This window comes from Nannobrachium achirus (genome assembly GCF_963921795.1).
Source record: "Nannobrachium achirus genome assembly, chromosome: 1".
Taxonomy (NCBI): Eukaryota; Metazoa; Chordata; class Actinopteri; order Myctophiformes; family Myctophidae; genus Nannobrachium; species Nannobrachium achirus.
Genome location: NC_137810.1, coordinates 46,152,973 through 46,172,427, shown reverse-complemented (window position 1 = coordinate 46,172,427; position 19,455 = coordinate 46,152,973). Strand labels below are relative to the sequence as shown.

The 19,455-nt window shown below is 41.4% G+C and overlaps 1 protein-coding gene across 1 annotated transcript in view; it reads right to left on the bottom strand.

Moving 5' to 3' along the window:
- Positions 1-17,590, bottom strand: part of LOC308288253 (low-density lipoprotein receptor-related protein 8-like) — a 51,720-nt gene extending 34,130 nt beyond the window's left edge. The window contains exons 1-3 of the mRNA XM_080729645.1: positions 17,508-17,590; positions 16,553-16,684; positions 3,790-4,197 (exon numbers count right to left, since the gene is read on the bottom strand). Of these exons, the coding sequence (XP_080585771.1) occupies positions 3,790-4,197; positions 16,553-16,684; positions 17,508-17,574 (607 nt within the window). The 5' untranslated portion in view covers positions 17,575-17,590. The remainder of the gene's footprint in view (positions 1-3,789; positions 4,198-16,552; positions 16,685-17,507) is intronic.
- Between the last annotated feature and the right edge of the window lie 1,865 nt (positions 17,591-19,455).

Sequence of the window (19,455 nt, the reverse complement as noted above, 5' to 3'; positions counted from 1 at the left end):
CTAACCCAGTAACCCGGGGCGATCGGGCCTTTGCCGCCTGGGCCCTGGGCCATGCTAACCTTAGCTGCACCGGCAGTGCACCTTAGGTTAGCATCATCCCTGCCTCTGTTTAAGTCACTTCTTAAAACATAACCTCTACTACACATATGTCAAACTCAAGGCCCAGGGGCCAAATCAGGCCTGTGAATCAATTATCTTTGGCCTGCGGGATGATATTTAAATATTGAATATTGCACGCACCATCACAATACTACAAGTCCCACAATGCACTGTGAGAGCGTTGGTGCATAGGCCTATGTCTACGTTTCACTTGAAACTACTGACAGAGCCATAAGAAAATATTGCAACTGATTTTAATTGTTTTACTTAATTCATTTAATGATTAATAATATAGGCTGTGTTAGGTCCAGGTTCAATATGTGCAATCATTTCAATACGTTTTAAATAAACATTGAACCAGTCCGGCCCTCGACTTGTACCAATTCTTTTTAGTTTTGGTAGTTTGACATCCCTGCTCTACTACACCAAATGTTTTTCATAATTGCTTTATTTTATTTCACGTGATGGTACACACTTTTATGTTGATATTTGTGAATTTGTTTAGTTTTTTGCTTTGTTGCTTTTAACCTTGCTCTGTGTAGCACTTTGAAACTTTGTTTTGAAAGGTGTTATACAAATAAAATGCATTATCGTTACCCCTATAGGGAGTAGGACACTAGGTTTCAAGTGTTTGAGGGTTCCAATTCCTGTGCAGCTTAATGTACAGTATAGGGTGAGACACAAACACCTCCTACGTCATGTGTTCCTCCTATTAAAATTGCATGCTCTCAAGGTACTGGACACCACTTTGGATAAAAGCCTCCGAGCAGATGGTTCATGTCATGGAAAATGGACTGTGAAGCCACCATGCATTGTGGACAGCACTCTACCGCCCTCTGCTGCCTCACAGACCAAACAGCAATCAATTCTTTCTTTTAAAAACACAAGTGAACCACATTTTATTTTGATTTACAACTAACGTTTTGTTTTGGTGGTTATAGGCGAAACCAATTGTGGGTGAGGATATAGGAAGCTAATATCTACATCTGACTGAAAACCCAAAACAAATTTCTCATATAATGTGATTTATAGGTCTGTTTATTATCGATCACAATCCGAATAATTCTCAAGAAGTTGGGCCCCTTCAGTAAGGCCATTGACGTCTCTATTGTGCACTGTGCTGCAGTAGGAGGACCCTCTTTCATCTGATCAACACCTGAGGCTTCGTTCACCGCTGACAGATGCTGAGACGAATGCACATTTTATTTCCTCTCGTCTGGACTATTTCACAACTCAACGCGTTGCAGTGAGTTTGTTCCTGGCTTCCATTGAAAAAGGCTTTTAGCCCGTGGCTTTGTTTCTGCTGGTGTGAACGCAGCATTACACCCCACAGAGTCTAGAGTTGTTCCGATACAGATACCAGTATCGGAAAAGCTGCCAATAGTGCCTAAAATACTGGTATGGGTGAGTATGACATTTGTATACTATGGTCTATGACCATTACGATACCACATAATGTATCACATGATGATATATCATTTACAATAATGAATTATTTTGTATTTTGAATGCTTCAGTTGACTTCTCATTCTTTTTAGTTTCAAGGACCCCATACAACTCTAAGAGTTACAGACCTGTAAGGGTCCATTTGGATCCCCCTCAAGGAACCCTGAGTCTCTGGACCCCACTTTAAGAACCACTGTGCTAGATCTTTTTTTTATTACACACGGTACGGAAAAAATGGTATCCGTACATCTCTAACACCATATATATATATATATATATATACACACATATATACACACATATACATATACATATATATATATATATATATATATATATATATATATATATATATATATATATATATATATATATATATAAATTAGGAGCACTAGATTGTTTTTATTAACAGTTCTACTGCCAGATGTTATAATTTATTTATTGGGGCTGGTGCCAGCAAAAAGCAGCTTACCTTTGCGATGTTATAGAAAATTATCTATTGATATTTAAAAAATATATATATTTTTACAATACAACGTTCATATGTGTACTTTGGCCTAGCTGGCGGCAGAAGGCAGCCTTCTGCAACGGAATTGGCCCACGCTGCTTGCCGTGGTCCAGAGCATAGCAATGCGCTGTCTAGCTCCTGTCCATAGAAAACAGCCAGGAAGTGATTTGGGACTCCATTATTGTTGAAGTGCAGTGGATTTTTGAGAGCAGCGTTACGGGAGATGTTTTTACTGTACACACCCCCGCGCGACCCCTCATCAGCTTACAGACATCAAAACAAGGTAAAAAAGAACGAGCCGTATTGGCAACGCGCTGCGTTCAGAATTGGGGCGAACGGGAACGTCCGAAGCAGTAAAAGAGTAAACACAAATAATATTATAACTGTTACATTAGTTGTTTAAAAGTAAAATGATGAAAGTAGCTTTAAAAGTGCATGGGAATTAATACAATGTGCTGGGGCTGCCAGGATTTTAAAAAGGTAGTGTCCTGTCTGTCTGTCTGTCTGTCTGTCTGTCTGTCTGTCTGTCTGTCTGTCTGTCTGTCTGTCCATCCATCTCTTCACTGCGACAGAATTTTTGTGTTGTCATATACATGTGTCAATAGGCTACCCATTGATACAACAATTTCAAAACACATTTGTCGAAATATACCACCAGCTGTCTGATCCTATGGTCGTTCAGCCCCGGTCTGTTGTGTCAATGAGTAAACTACACGCTACATGCCAAGATTAGCATCTTGAGCTTCAGTAGCTCAGAGTGGAATGCACCGTGAATGGCAGGGAGAGCTCGCTTTGGTTCACTCGACGTGGCGTTTTGGTCACATCACAGCAATTAGTTGCAGTTGCACAGGTGCTCCCAATTATATTTTTAGGTTGCAGATTACATTTCAGGCGCATTTGCGACCAAAATAGTCGTAAATGTACTGTAGGGTTTAAAGTCCTACGGTATACATATCATATACTTACTTGCAGTGTTGGAAAAAGTACTTAAATGTTTTACTTGCAATGTAGAAATACTCTGTTATAAGTAAAAGTCTGGAATTCAAAAAGTACTTGAGTACAAAAGTATTGTTATCAAAATGTACTTAAAGTACCAAAAGTAGAAAGTACTCATTATGCAGAATGTCCTATTTCAAATTTTCAAATGTATAAAAATCTTTTGAAAATAGCAGATCTACAAGCTCACAATAAGCATCACATCGCAACGCATTGTGAGCTTGTAGATCGACTATTTTCAAATGGCCAAAATGGATATATGGCTGAAGTGTTTTGTAATAATAAGGGTAACAATAATAATAATAATCAAAAACAGTCATTAGTTACTAAAGTCTTCAAATAAATAGATGAGTAAAGTACAATATTTGGATCCGAGACGTAGTGGGGTATAAGTAAAGGTATTGGAAATTGGAAATACTCAAGTAAAGTACAAATACCAGTCAAAACTGTACTTAAGTAAATGTACTTAGTTACTTTACACCACTGCTTACTTGACTGCAGTGTGCCAGTGCTCTATACTATGTTTTATCTTTGCCAGAAATAGCAAATCTACAAGATCACAATGCATCCCAATGTGGTGCGTTGTGGTCTTGTAGATTTGCTATCTTCTCTGAACGTTCACCCCAGTACTGAGACGCTAGAGTTCAGTTGTTAAAAGGTTAAACTAGTGGAGCCATTGTAGCAAGCCATACATGTGTGTGTGTTTGTTTGTTTGCTTTCTTCCATACTGTATAACTCACCACAGTGGTCTTCATCGCTGCCATCGGAGCAGTCAGAGGAGTGGTCACACCTCCAGGAGTTGGGGACACACTGGCCGTCGCCACACCGGAACTCGGAGGCCAAACAAGAGGGGGGCGGAGTCTGGGGCGGAGGCGCGGTCAAGTGCGGCGTGGCACACCACAAGTCTCCGGCCTCGTCTCGTCCGTCAGGGCAGTCCGGCCTCCCGTCGCACAGCTTGGCTCCGGGCAGGCAGGGGGCGCCGGCAGGTCCGCAGGAGACAAAGAATGAAGAGGAGGAGGAGGTGCAGTTGTGGCAGGAGGCCTCGTCGCTGCCGTCGCCACAGTGGTCCACTCCGTCACAGAGGAGGCGGGGGGAGACGCAGCGGCGGTTGCCACAGGGAAACTCATCCTTCTTACATGGCAGATGAGCTGGGGAGGAGAACAGCGGTGTTCATTTTGACAGCAAAATTTGATTTAGTTTTTGTACACTTGGCTGTATGCTGAAAATAGCAGATCTACAAGCTCACAACTCGTCTCGCCAACCAGTTGAAGAAATCACAGCGTGAGGCTTTAACCTTTGGTTTTATTAAATATCCGAGACCATTAGGGTTTATGCAAGATGCAATTATATTGCTAGCTTGACCAATAAAACATTTAATAAGTAGTATAATTACTTTAATATTTATTATTATTGTAGGGCTTCCTAATTAGTTTTCTCCAAAGGCCAAATTATGTCACTAAGCCGTTGGCCACAACAACTGGGCGGGGGAGATTCCATCTGCTCTTTAATGTAAAGATATAGTTGTTGCTGCTCTTACCATCATACTTAATATCATTATTGGTGTTAATACTTTAGGCCTGGAGTTCCGACAAGATGGCGACCGAGTAGGACGCGTTTGTTGAGCTCTGTGGAGGTGCATAGTTTTCACATTTTTTAAGCCCATTTTTTACTGCCTTTATAGTTCTTTTGAGACTTTAAACGCCCAAAACACTGGTGAGCGTCTGTTTTTGCAGTTGTTTCGTGTTTCATGCCGAATACGATTAACACGAGGTCGAGGAGTACCAGGTCTCCGACCGCAAACGCCGACAACATGGCCGGCGCAATGGAGGGCGACGCTGACGCTCCGGTTACAAAGAGCATGCTGCGCGAGGTCCTCAAGGAATCACTGAAAGAGTTTATGGATGGTTTTATTCAACCCATGATGCTTGGCTTGGAGAAGAAATTACTGAAGAAGATTGATGACTTCGGAAAGGAGCTGCGTCCTGCAGTCGCCACGCTGAACACGACCGTGGCTGAACATGGGGAGGCCATTGAGAACTTTGGTTCCTCCATGGACAGTTTGCAGATGTGTATCACTGAATTGGAGAGAAGATGTGCTAATCTGGAGGAGAAGCTCGTCATAGCAGAAGACCGGAGTCGTAGGAACAACATAAGAGTGATTGGGATCTCTCCTGGGCTAGAAAAGGCTGACCCAGTGGCCTTTATCCAGTCTTTTTTGCAGAAAACATTCCCCGACGAGTTTCCCGACTCCCCCCCGGAGGTGGATCGTGCTCATCGGACCGGCAATCCACGTTCTGATAAGCCAAGGGCTTTCCTGGCAAGGATCCATTTTTTCCGGGTAAAGGAACGCATACTCCAGCTCTCCAGGAAAGCAGGCCAACTGACATACAATGGCAAAAAGGTGTATATTTTCCCCGACTGGTCTGCTGAAACATCAAAGAGAAGGGCAGCTTTCGGGCCAGTAAAGGAATTCCTACGTTCCATCACCGCGGAAGGAGTTAAATACGGAATAAGGCACCCGAGCAAATTCTGGATAACCGTGGATGAGGCGACTTCTACTTTCAACTCACCCAAGGAAGCTCTGGCCTTTTGCAAGGATAAGTTCAAGACTCCAGGTGCTGCGGACGAGACTCTAGCTACGCAGGATGATGAGACGACAGTTACAGAGAACTAACTTTTACCAGGGACACTTTTGCTTTCGTGATCGCGTGCTTTCAAACACATTCTGCCGATGTGATATCCTTTTGCCTTTAATGGACTGTTGGTAAGCTGGCTGGGACTTTGGAGATGACTTTTACGCAGCGTCTTTCTTTCCTCACTCTCTCCTCCTCCTCCTCCCCAAAGGGTGAGTTGTTAATGTAAGCCTACTTATTGTTTTGGACTCATCATCTGACTTGACGTTGTGTTTTCAAGTGTTTCGTTTCATAATACCTATTTTATTTGTTTTATTTTTTTAACAAGATCTGTAAGCAGATGGGTGTTACTCGTTTTAATTTAGGTTACCACAAGGAGAGAGGATTTAGGGCTGCTAAAGCTATAAGCATAATTCACTGTCTTTTTTGTTTGAATATAATGGACATTGTTCTTGTTATTATTGTATTCCTTTTCTTTGCTCTTATTGAGCGTTGTGCTGCTTACTATATAGGTCTAGAGTGTTTTATCTCTCTCTGTTAAGCTTTGTCTAACGTGTCGCGGTTCGGACGGAGCCTGCTCTCTCTCTCGTCTTCCCTATATGTCTCTCTATCTATCTCGGCTTTCCCTCTCTCTCTCTCTCTCTCTCTCTCTCTCTCTCTCTCTCTCTCTCTCTGGCTCTCTCTCTCGCTGTGTGTGTGTGTGTGTGTGTGTCTTTCTCTCTCTCTCTCTCTCTCTCTCTCTCTCTCTCTCTCTCTCTTTCTGTTAGGTAATGGCGGCTATGTTGGTTGTTAGTTTATGGTTCGTTTATGCCGCCTAAAACGCTACTTTTTCGGGTAGGAGGGCGAGACTGGGCTTTGGCCTTTGTATTGAGTAATGTAGCCTACTGTTTAAGGTGAAACAGATATAAATAATATGGTCTAAATTGTGAAGGCTCCGCGGGTCCAGAGACCACTCGCTCTCCCGCCCTTTCTCTATGTCTCTCTACCTATCTCTGCTTCTCCTCTCTCTCTCTCTCTCTCTCTCTCTCTCTCTCTCTCTCTCTCTCTCTCTCTCTCTCTCTCTCCCTGGCTCATTGACTCGTTCTTTTTTTTTTCCTTTTTTTTCTAATCTCAATAGCTGGCGGATGTACGATCTCGTGGCGCGTTGGCTCTACGTGCTTGTGGATCCGCTGTCTGGGGGGGGGGGGGGGGTAGTTATTTACCTACTTTACTTGTTGTCTTCTAAAATGTTAATTTCTTGATGGGGGGAGAGGGGAGCTCTGTATTGGGATATTTATTTTGTAGTCGTGATTGGGTAGGTTCACTGTTTGAAGTATGGTAGTTTACTGTTTAAGACGGAAACAGACTTAACTAATATGATTGACATTTATCTAAGTTTGCACTGGCCTTTTGGGCATGTACAGGGAGCTGTATATGGCGCAGTATGCATTTGTGTGCTGTGTTGTATATGGTTTCCTGATCATACATAACTGTGTTTTATGTAAATACTTATGTATACAGACTTTTCTTTTCTTTCCTTTTTTTCCCCCTTCTAATTAGTAATTGTGGTTTGTATGCATGGATGCATGGGGGGGCTGTATGTGGCGCAGTATGCATTAACACTGTGTGTGCTTTGCTGCATATGGCCCCCCGGATGTGCTTTTAATTTCTATTTCTAACTACATATGTAAGTGCATATATTTTTTATATCATATACACTGATTTCCTTTTTTATTTATTTTTATTATTAATATTATATTAGTGCCTTGTCGTGGTGACAGCCTTATTTCCACTTATCTGTCACAAGTGTTTGGTTATTTGCATTAACGTGGCTTATAGGGCTTTATCACATTCTAAGTGGGCCTAATGCTGGACTGATTATTATTATTACAGTTGTTATAGTCCCCTCAAAATTTTTTTTCCCTTTATTCTTTTCTTTTTTCTCTCCCCCTTCTTTACTAGAAATGTTAACATACCATTCTCATTTATTTAAGTGATATGAAGTGGGGAGATTGATCATAATTTGAGCTGATGGAATGTTTGAGAGCTATTCAGCCACAAGAAGGCACTTTTTTGTTGTTGTTGTTTTTACTTTGGTGATCTGTTATATATTTACATAACCACCAGAGGGCAATGTATGGTTACTTTTGGGCAGTTACTTGTTTGCACTCTCTGACAGAGTGAAATGAAGGTTGACTAATAGGTTGATGGGGTGGGGAACTGTTTTTGTGCACTCTGATGCTAATGGGGTTTTCCCCCTCAAGCTTCAATGTTATGTGTTTTTTTATGTTCGTTTGATGTTGCTTTTTCCTTTCTGTTCCTTTTGGGGTTGTTTTGTTTTTCTGTTGGGAAGGTTTGTTGTGAGGGACCAACTAGGAAATTCTAAAATGTTCTACTGTGCTTGCTGTGCGTATGGTTTGAACCACAATTATGACAGAATATAAATTTCTAAGTTTCAATGTAAGGGGAGCGAATATACCGCATAAACGAACCAGCATTTTGGGGGTTTTGCGATCTAAATCAATTGACTTTGCATTTATACAGGAGTCTCATCTTTTAAAAGAGCATTCCAACCGATTGGCTAATAAACATTATCGTGTTTTAGCCTTTTCAGCTGCTTCTTCCAAAACCAAGGGAGTAGCCATATTGGCTAGACGTAACCTTAGGTTGGATTTTTTGGGTGATTGGTCTGACAGTGACGGGAGGATAGCTGTTGCTAAAATCCGCTTGGAGGGTAAAATGCTAGCACTAGTCTCTGTGTATGCTCCAAATGTTTTAGACAAAGAGTTTTACAAATTACTAACTAAAACCTTATTGGAACTGACGGATTTCAAAATCATTGTTGGTGCTGACTTCAATGCAACATGGCAACATAACCTAGATAGATCCACTGGGGTAGAAAGCAGAGAACAAGCACTAGCGTCTGCAGAACTACGTGCTTGGGCAAACTCAACTGGCTTACTCGACATCTGGCGTTTAATGAACCCAACGGTTAGAGATTTTTCTTTTCTGTCGGGTAGGCATGCTTCATTCTCTAGGATCGATTACGTTTTTGCCCCTGTTAGCTTGTTTCATAAAATTGCCAAGGTAGAGTTGCTCCCAATGTCACTCTCGGATCACAAGGCGGTGCTGTGTGTTGCTTCACTGAAACAGGTTATAGATAGAGCTCCTAGATGGCGGTTTAACACCACACTGCTGCGCGATGCGGCATTTGTAGCTCAGTTTCAAACTGGTTTGCGTGAATTTATAAATATCAATACAGGCTCAGTTGAGGATCCCAGAATTCTTTGGGATGCAATTAAAGGCTTTATCAGGAGTAATACAACCCTCTATGCGTCCACTCAGAGAAAATTAAGGTCAGCCAAACTGGTGGAATTGGAATCTCGGTTTTCTACTTTGGATAATTCTCTCCAAAATAACTTTGATGTTAGTACAGCAACTCAGAGGGAGCTAGTTAAGAAAGAAATTAACTCCATTCTCAAGCGCCGCTCAGAATTTCAAATGAAACGCACAAGGCAAAACTACTATTTTAATAGTGCAAGACCCAGTCACTTACTGGCTTTACGTCTTAGATCCAATGAGCATTTTGCTGATATTGTTAGTGTCAAATCAACAACGGGAGCCATGGTTACAGAACCCAAAGAGGTCAATGCCACGTTTCGTGCTTTTTATGATGAGCTCTACACCTCCGAGGTCATTCACGATGATGCAGTATGCAATAATTTTTTATCCAACATACAGTTACCAACCCTTAGCGAGGCGGATGCGGAAGCCTTAGATAGACCGCTCCATCTGGCGGAATTACAGGAAGCTGTGCTCGCAATGCGTAGGGGCAAGTCGCCTGGTTTGGATGGGATACCCCCTGAACTTTATGCCATCTTTTGGGAAGATCTAGGTCAGCTGATGCTAGACATGTTTCGATATGCAATTGAAAGTGGCTCTTTCTCCAGGGATGTGAATGTAGCTATTATATCATTATTGTTGAAGAAGAACAAGGATCCCACAGATTGCGCAAGCTATAGACCGCTTTCACTTTTGAATTCTGATCTAAAAGTTTTTGCTAAGGTGCTTGCGCGTCGCTTGCAGGGTTTTATGACCACCTTAGTACACTGTGATCAGACAGGTTTCATAGGAACTAGACTAGCCTCTGATAATGCTAGACGACTATTGCATATCATCGATAGGGCTAAGGAGCTGAGGACCCCCGCCGCAGTGTTGTCGCTCGATGCGTTGAAGGCTTTTGATCGTCTGGAATGGTCTTACCTGTGGGCTGTACTAGATAAAATGGGATTTGGTGCTTCATTCATACATTTTGTTAAAGTACTTTATTCTAATCCGTCAGCGATGGTCCTAACCGGTAAGATCTGTTCGCCGCTATTCACGATTGGCAGATCTTCGAGGCAGGGTTGTCCCCTTAGTCCTCTCCTTTTCGCACTTTCACTCGAACCCTTGGCTCAGACAGTGCGTCAGTCTGCAGATATTACTCCTGTTTCGATTAACAACACACAGCATCGCATTTCCCTATATGCTGACGATATTCTACTGTTCATTGAGAATGCACCACAGTCAATTACTCACGTCCTTCAAATCTTTGATCAGTTCAGTTCCATTTCCGGCTACAAAATTAATTGGACGAAGTCAGCCCTTCTACCTCTAAATGATCAGATGAGATCTGCTATCCTGCCGCCCATAATCCCAGTAGTAAGCCAATTCAAATATCTTGGCATAGATATTTTCCCCTCTCTTCAGGCTATTGTTAAGAACAACTATGGTGACACTCTAAATAAGATTTGTCTTGATTTAGATAGATGGTCATCTTTGCCCAACTCTCTCCAAGCTCGAGTTTCAATCATAAAGATGAATGTTCTTCCTAGGGTTAACTTTGTAAGCTCTATGCTCCCTTTGCCACCACCGCCGCAATACTGGAATAAGCTTCACTCTTCGATATCTAAGTTTGTGTGGAAAGGGAAACGCCCTCGTCTTAAACTTTCTCTATTACAACGTGCTAGAGATGATGGCGGCCTTTCATTGCCCAACTTTAAATTTTATTATTGGGCCTTCACGCTCCGCCCCCTTTTAAATTGGTTTAACCCAGCAAATAAGGTTTCTTGGAGAGAGCTTGAGGAGAGTTTAGTGCAGCCTGTTGAATTGAGAGATCTTATCTATTCAAACATAACTACACATCAATGCAAAGTTCGCTTTGGACCTATCATTTCTCATTTAGTGGCAGTATGGAGAGCAGCTGAAAAGATGTGTAAGATTGATTGTAAATGGAACTTATTTTCCCCAGTGTTCAATAATCAAAGACTTTTAATCGAGGATCGCCCCATTCGCTTTCCAAGGTGGAGGGCTAAGGGGATTCGTACATTAGGGGACTTATTTGATAGAAATGGTTTACGACCTTTTCGAGATTTGTGTGACATCTTCAATCTGCCTGGAAATACCCTTTTTTTCTACTTCCAACTGAGAACGTCCATGAGGACCTATGGGGTCCCATGGCAAGCTCCCCTTAGATTGCACCCCTTCCATGAGTTTATCTGTGATGGTAACAGAACAAGAGGTTTGGTTTCCACCCTCTATGGTTTTTTATTAGACTGTAGTTATGGGCCCCTATCTGTTGATACTGTTTGGAGGAATGATGTACCAAATTTGGACCCTGACTTTTGTTGGGACACAGTGTGGTCTAACATTAGGCTATCTTCTAGAAATCCAGACCATCAACAAATTCATTTAAATTTTGTTCATCGGACTTATTTAACTCCCCGCAGACTATGTGCTATGAGGATTTTGAATAATCCCAACTGCACTCTCTGCGCCTCAAATAGTATTGGTACCTTCCTTCACATGGTTTGGGAATGCCCAAATGTGTCGTCATTCTGGAATATGGTTGCCTCAAAACTTTCAACTATTTTTAGTATTAATATCATATCTTCTCCTTCTTTATTTTTATTAAATGACGTCTCACAGTTGCAACTAAACAATATACGCAAGCGCATCTTCTTTGCTGGATTAACGGCGGCGAAGAAGATGGTAGCTACGCGGTGGAAACCTCCTCATACGTTAACGTTTCGCCAGTGGGCCTTAACCTTTCTAGATATAGTATATTTAGAGCAGTCGATAGCAAGGTTACACGGAGCAAAAGAAGAAAACATTAATATGTGGTCGGACATTGCAGATAAGCTTAAGGCTATGATTCAAGAAATCACTATATAGTGGTAACAGCCTAGCACAGGCATGCACTATTGTACATTCCGTGTTGGTCCGGGGAAAGGGGGTGGGTGGGTTTTCTTTTCCTTTTCTTGTTTTGCTATTGTTTGTGTTTGTCTGTTAATTGCATTTTTCTTTTGATTAATGTTTTACTTTTTCTTGTTCTATTCATATGTATGTCTCTAATTTCATGTTATGGAAAATAAAAATAATTGATAACAAAAAAAAAAATACTTTAGGCCTGGGATTCTCAAAGCCTGTGGTATACACAGGTCACACAAGAAAAACATGCACACAGAACCAACCATTTAATTCAAAGGTTTGGTTGTTACCGTCTGCCTGAGGAGTAATGCAGATAAACAGCAGCCAGTGATACATACAGTGGTGTAAAGTAACTAAGTACATGTAATCATGTTACTTACTTATACTCCACTACATCTCAGAACTAATATTGTACTTTTACTCCAGTACAATTATTTGAAAACGTATTTTGTAGGTTTTAATTATTACAAGTACAAACCACGTGACGTGTTGTGAGCTTGTAGATCTGCTATTTTGAAAAGCTTTTTATACATTTGAACCCTTGTGAAATGGGACATTCTGCATGAGTCCTTTTAAAACATTTGAGTATTTCTCCCAACACTATACTGAAACTCAACTCCTCCCCTTCCTAAAGTAGACCTCTCCCCATATTGTTCCTTCTCACTGCTATTACACTTTCACCCCCAAAGAACACACACAAACACGCACGCACACACACACCTGGCTGAGAGATAGATAGATCAATGATGTGTACACACTACACACTGAGGCCAAGCTCATGCTCACAGAACAACATTGGTGCCTCACTAAATCAACCTATAACCAACGTCCAAACCTCTGTATGTATGTCCCCCAAACCACTCTCTGACCGGCTTTTTCGTCTCGGTGCGTTCAGCAATTGCTCTGAAGTTGCACAAGGGGCAATGTTTCACAGACACAATGCGTACAGGCAGTCAGGCACTGTTAGACAGAGAGCAGAGTGAATTTACAGTCCGTGTCAACAGCCACTGCGTTTCAGGAGTGGGAGGGCAGATCCATCTTCATGGCTAAGCGGGGACGGGTCGCGCATGCTTGTGTCTAATCCAGGATGTGTTATTAGCAAACATAGCTTTGCTCAAACAGTTTAAACGTACATGTGTGTGCATGTGCATAACCCAAACTCTGCAGTGCATATACTTTGGGTGCTCACATTTTCAAACAGTAAATAATTCTTTAGATCAGGGGTCGGTTACAACAGAGTTACAACAGTTTAGGCAACTTGTAAAAATATTTTCACAACTGTTTTTTTTTTTGTTTTTTTTTTTCTTACACATTTTTCAGCTGTATACCACTTGTAGGAACTTTCTTTTTAACCACTTAAATCCAAGCCTCCCTACTCCAAGAGGAATATTAGCTGAAAATAGCAGATCTACCGTACAAGCTCACAATGTCTATTTTCAGCAAAGAGGTTTGGTTTAGAGGGAAAAAAAGATTAGACCAAGTACAAAGTGAAAGGTCAAGTTTACAAATTATTGACAGTTTAAAGGGATAATTCAATTTCAAAAAAGCTTTTGGTCATTTTATTGTCTAATCAGGCTTTTGGGAATAACCTCAGACAGTTTTTAAGTTGCTTGATTCAGTATTTAGATATTTGATATTCATTTTATCAGACATGCCCCCTTCCTAGACAAACCAATTGTAACTTCAAACTCCATTTTAACCATAACAGATTAATCAAAAACACCCGTTCTTGGTTCTGGTGACTCATACCGTCCTCCTGATACGTGAACAGCTCCTAATACGTGAGCTGGAAAACGAATTGCTAGGGCGCGTCAACCGCCCCTCGTCTGAAAGACGCTTTAGCCAACTGAAATAAATGCTGGACTATATGGAATCTAAGTGACAGAAATCAGTCACAGAGACTGAGATGTACTGTAGCGTAACCAATGAAGATACGCTTACAGTACATGTCTGCAGAAATAGGAGAGCCCATCTACTTTTTCTGGAGTGTGTGAGACAGCTTGAACAAGCTTGTACAAGTACATCCCCTGGATATGACACTAGTATGTCACAGGGCTGAGGGCCTTACAGGGAGACACTGGTAGGGCTGTCACAATTATTACATAATCGTCTAATCGCCATTATTTGAGGTAATCGTGATTATTTTGCATAATCGTCATAATCGTTTCCATGTTGAGAAGTGTTAAACAGTTTCAAACACTATCAAAAGGTAGTGGAAATAGCAGATCTATAAGCGCACAACGCACCGCGATGCGACGCGTTGTGAGCTTATAGATTGGCTGTTTCCACTATCTTTGTTATTTTTTCAGTATAAAGTTGTCAAATATGTCAGTAATGTCTTTGTATATTTAGGTTATGTGTCATATCTGCCATGTGCAACTTAAAAGCCTACAAGCCAAACAGAAATGTAATTGTCAACGACAAAAACACAATTAAATCGTTAATCACAATTATTTGAGTGACAAATAATCGTCATGTAAAATGACGTAATCGTGACAGCCCTAGACACTGGGTCCCATTTTTATAGTCTTTGGTAGGACTTTGCCGGCCAGGGATCGAACCCCGACTTCAGTGTCTCTTCAAGAGCGTACAGGCTGCGGTTGAGCTAGAGACACGGCAACGACAAAAAAACAAACAACCTTCCATTGACAATGCATTAGTACGGCGCCCCAGTGGCCATTCTCAGCCGAAAAGGAGAAGATGTTTCACGCAGCTGTGTGAGTCCAGCCTTAAGCACTTTCTGAAAGATCCAATAACCAAAATAGTATACAGGTTTACATCCCCACAACTAATGCCACCTGATGAAGAGGCATTGAACTAAAAGCCAGGAATAAGCGAACGAAACATTGGGAGCTCATTCTTCCCAGAGTTCGGATATGTTTTACTTTTGTCAATCTCTTTGTATACTGTATGTAACGAAGGTGATGCGAACCTCCCCACCCGGGCTTTGAACCTGTGCCTCCCGCGTGAAAGTCCAATATCTTAACCATTACTCCAAAGGGATATTCCTATATGGAGCGAGGGAGATACTAGACTTTTTGAGGCTTCAGGCTGGGGCTGCGACTCTCTCCGCCACATACAGTATAAATTAAATAGCAGATTTCAGCTTGTAGATCGTCCATTCTGTCAAAGAGAGGCTACACGACTCATCAGATCTGTCAAGGAAGGGAAAGGCTGAGGCAGAGTTCTCCGAAACAGCACCACAACAGCTGTCTATAGGCGCCACTACCAATTCGATATGCGTGACCAATTAGATATGTCAGTAAATTATATATAGCTCCTGTACCATTAATTCATCACTTGCACAACATGACATGGGACAGTACACCTTGTACTGCCAGTTTTCTATCCTATCAGGAAGTTAACAATCACAAATTATTTACCCAATGAGACTCAAAAATAATCATCAGTAATCTCTATATAATATCGAAGTGGGTAAATGCAAATAATAGAACAGCTAGAACAGTCAGTTAAGTTCAGAAAATGACATCACTTTACTGTAACAAAGCCTTTAAAATCAATAAAAGACAACACTTGTGACACACAGTATCACTATATTGCAATATCCAAAAAAATACCAGACAATATTGATATTGCCCAGCCCTTCATGAAGCATGGCTCAGCCTTTACTAACTATTTACATCCTTGAAGAAGACACTGCACTCTCTGTTCTTCATCTACAGAGAGAGGACTCCTAGATAAGGGAGTTTACTGCATTATCAGGTGCTGACATTGTACTTTGACAGCACTGTGATGCTGCTGATCACGTATCAGTCACACTCACATATAGCCTGTCACTCTTCAACAGGGAATTCCCCAATCAGTACTAGGGGAATTCCCTCTTCTGCTGAGGCAGGAGTGCATATTAATAAAAAGATTAATTACACCATGTTTTGTTTATTCATCTTATACTGATCACATCCAAATGAACAATGAGTAGCACCAGCTTACCATTTAAACCCCAGAATCCGTATTGTGGGGGAAAGCTTTAGCAGAAAATAGACAAACGACTCGCGTTGTGCTTGTGAGCTTATTCAGCTAAAGCTTTCCTCACAATAGAGGGTATGCGCGTGACATCATCATCATACCCGGGACCGGGAGTTATGCGGGAACGCCTACTGAGTGGCAAAAAAATACTTTCTGACCTTGACAGCCCATAAATCCAGTATCCACACATACAGTCCTATCTGATTGCGTTAAACAACGTTAAACTCACTTTGCCACTCACTTTACACATGCGCATAGTACCCTCTATAGCAGAAATCAGAAAAGACACTAGCATAGAGCCCTGAGGGACCTTGCTCAACCAATAATGGGGTTTAAGTGGTTAATGTGGTGATGTGCACGTTGTTTTTAAACACATTACAATCTGTATACAAATCAAAACAAAGCCATTGCAACAAGACATCTAATGAATGAATGTGAAACCCGCTGAAACTGCTGTTCACGTGTATCACAGGCAAAAGTTGCGAAATGTCCTTTTTTAAGCTGCAAGACTGGCAGCGAGCCCAGAACTCATCCAGACATTTACAGAAATCAGGCCAGGACGTGTCTACTGGTGTTCGGCACCAAGCCAAATCAATAAGATTGATTGATTGATTGATTGATTGATTGATTGATTGTTGACAGTATTGTAACTCACAACAGTGGAGCTCATCAGAAGCATCCTGGCAGTCAGGTTCTCCGTCACACACCTGGAGCCTGGGGACAAACTGCCCACTGTCACATCTGAACTGGGACGGCTGCTCTGCTGGCAGGTAGTGCCCTAAAACATCTAGTTAGAAGAAACACACACAAATATGTTATTAGCCCCAAATCCATCCATCAGATATACTGTAGGCTTGGCTCGAGACCATCATCTATGTATTTTATCGATTCTGACATTCGCATATAACAAAAGTAAAAGTCAAACTTGATAAGATACATACTGTAATAGGCTAATAATCTTGATCTAAGGCTAGGATAGACAGACAGACAGACAGACAGACAGACAGACATGCAAGCACATCCAGTTCAATTAAAAGTAGTGTGTGTGTGTGTGTGTGTGTGTGTGTGTGTGTGTGTGTGTGTGTGTGTGTGTGTGTGTGTTATTCCCACAGCAAGCAGAATAGTGTAACAAATGATACTCTCATATAGCCTTGGATCAAGACTACCAGATGTTAAATACTAGCTTTAACTTTTGTTTTATTAAACAAATGTCATTTAGCTACCTAAAGCACATGTACACGGATAAAGATAGGTTCATCCATGTTAAACACATAAAGAGGTTGAACGACCAGTGTCACTTTCATTCATCCGTGTTTATTCATTGAAGTCCATTCATATTTTCTTGCACGTTAAAGTCAGACACGCTCTTGACAGAGCTAGTCTCTGCCACGCGAAGTCCAGCTCAATTAAATAAACCTATGTATTATAATTATTTGAGATAAACAACTTGATAGTTTGACATGATGCCGAAATGGTTAATATAACAGCGGTTGCACGCAATGCATCGCGTGATCGTGCATCCCAAACAACTATAGCACAACAACACCAGACGTGCAACAACATGAACACCTAGCCATGCATGCATGCATCATATAGATCCAGCGTCTTACCACAAACATTTTGACAGGTTATTAATAATAAGATGATGTAGAGATCAAATCCATCAAGGTGTCCCATGCTCAGTTCTCAGCCCTGGCGCGTTAAAATGACGTAGGAAGCGTTCGGCGAAAGCATTTTATTTACTTGACGTTGTGTAGGCATGGGCGATGACAAGTGCACGACACGTCACATGTGTTCTTCTGTAGGAGTTTCATCATATGGAATGTGTAATGTTGGGTTCATGGTTCAAACCAACATCAGTGACCAGTCGTGTGAGACCGGGACGGTAACATGATCACCCCTACACTGTCCTTGAATGTCCACCTCCTCCTGTCAGTGACACATGACACGTGTTTTCTTTAACCCTTAGTTCTCACACTTGCAAGATTTTTCAAAACTGTCCAAAAAATAGCAGATGTACAAGTTTGGACATCTGCTATTTTTGAATAGCCACCACTAAAATCTAAAAAGACAGATGCTTTCCAGGTCAAAATAGGCTATATTATTATATGGCTATAAAACTAGAATCCTTTTCTTACTGTAAGTGTCCTTTTTTGACAAAGGTAATTTACCCGTCCCGACACTCATTAGTAATTCTCAACTTTACCTTATATTTCATAAAGACACCCAATTTTACATACATTAGGCCGGCTAAGGTTCTCAAACGTTTTAAGTTCAAGGACCCCCAATTTGGTATGCATTTATACTCCATTGCTCTGAGTGTAACCAAATGACCAGCAGGCACTTTCCTAATTTTGGGGACCACGTGGAATCCAATTCAAGGACCCCTGGAGGTCCCAACCCAAACCCCCATGATAAGAACTGCAGTGAAGCTCAGCAGATAAAACACAGAAACCCATAATGTTCATTGGATTGTGATATTTAAGTTAACAAAGAATATTTCAATTCATAGCACAAAAATATATATTTTTTTCTTTCTTTTGAGGACACACAAGCCATTACACTTATTCAGTCATCATGGTCACCCACTCACCCGAATACAATTTAAGAGGATTAAACTCATAAAAGTGCAGAATAGTTGGACAGGAGCATCCCAGGCCACATATACTTTTGCATACATTTTAGTGTAGCCTACTTCTGTGATTGGGACAGTCTGACTCTTATAGGAGTCTCCTCACCGTCATAAATAGGCTTAGGAATGCGACAAAAACATAAAAGCTTCATGTGGTGTGTAATTGATAGATAAGTCGTTTTTTGGGTGACCCACACCTTTAAGCCTAAATTTAACCCAATCAATAATTAAGTTTGTCTACTCAGCATCTGAAATCCTGAAAGTAAAACTACTGATAATAACCAGTTAATAGGTTTATATGCACCATATGAACTGATAATTAATCATATATCATACAGGTATTTTTATCACACCTAACCCATTTTCCTGAAAAAAAAGAAAAAAAAATACATTAATGACAACTAGCAACCAATACAGCAGAAATGTTCATATCATGAAACAGTTGATGGTATTCCTGCCCGGCATTACTACCCGACGCATCTCCAACAATGCCTTTTGAGCAGGTGTGCTGTGAAACCTCACTGAACACCTCTATGGGCCTCAACGGGTCATCAGCTGGGGACCACCAGTCATTGACGTTTCGCTCCTTTAACCCCAGAACATCCACTGGTGGCGGAGCAACGGCAGGGATCTCTCCCTGCTGCCCCCGGCTGATGCCCTAGATGTCGTTCAGCCCCCAACTCTTGTGCTTCTTCCTTAGCCACCTTTCTCCGCCTCCTCAGCCAGCTCTTTCACGGCTTTCCTGTGCCTTGCTTCTGTGCATCCCATGTCGCGGAGTAGGTAAACAGTTAAAAGGACTTGATTGTAGGAAATTCTGTGGTTTTCTGACACAGCTGTCATTTTAAAGATTTAAAGTGGACTGGTGAGATATATATTTCTGCTATTCTAGCAAATTCACCTGTAATGACATGCCCAAAATACAATAA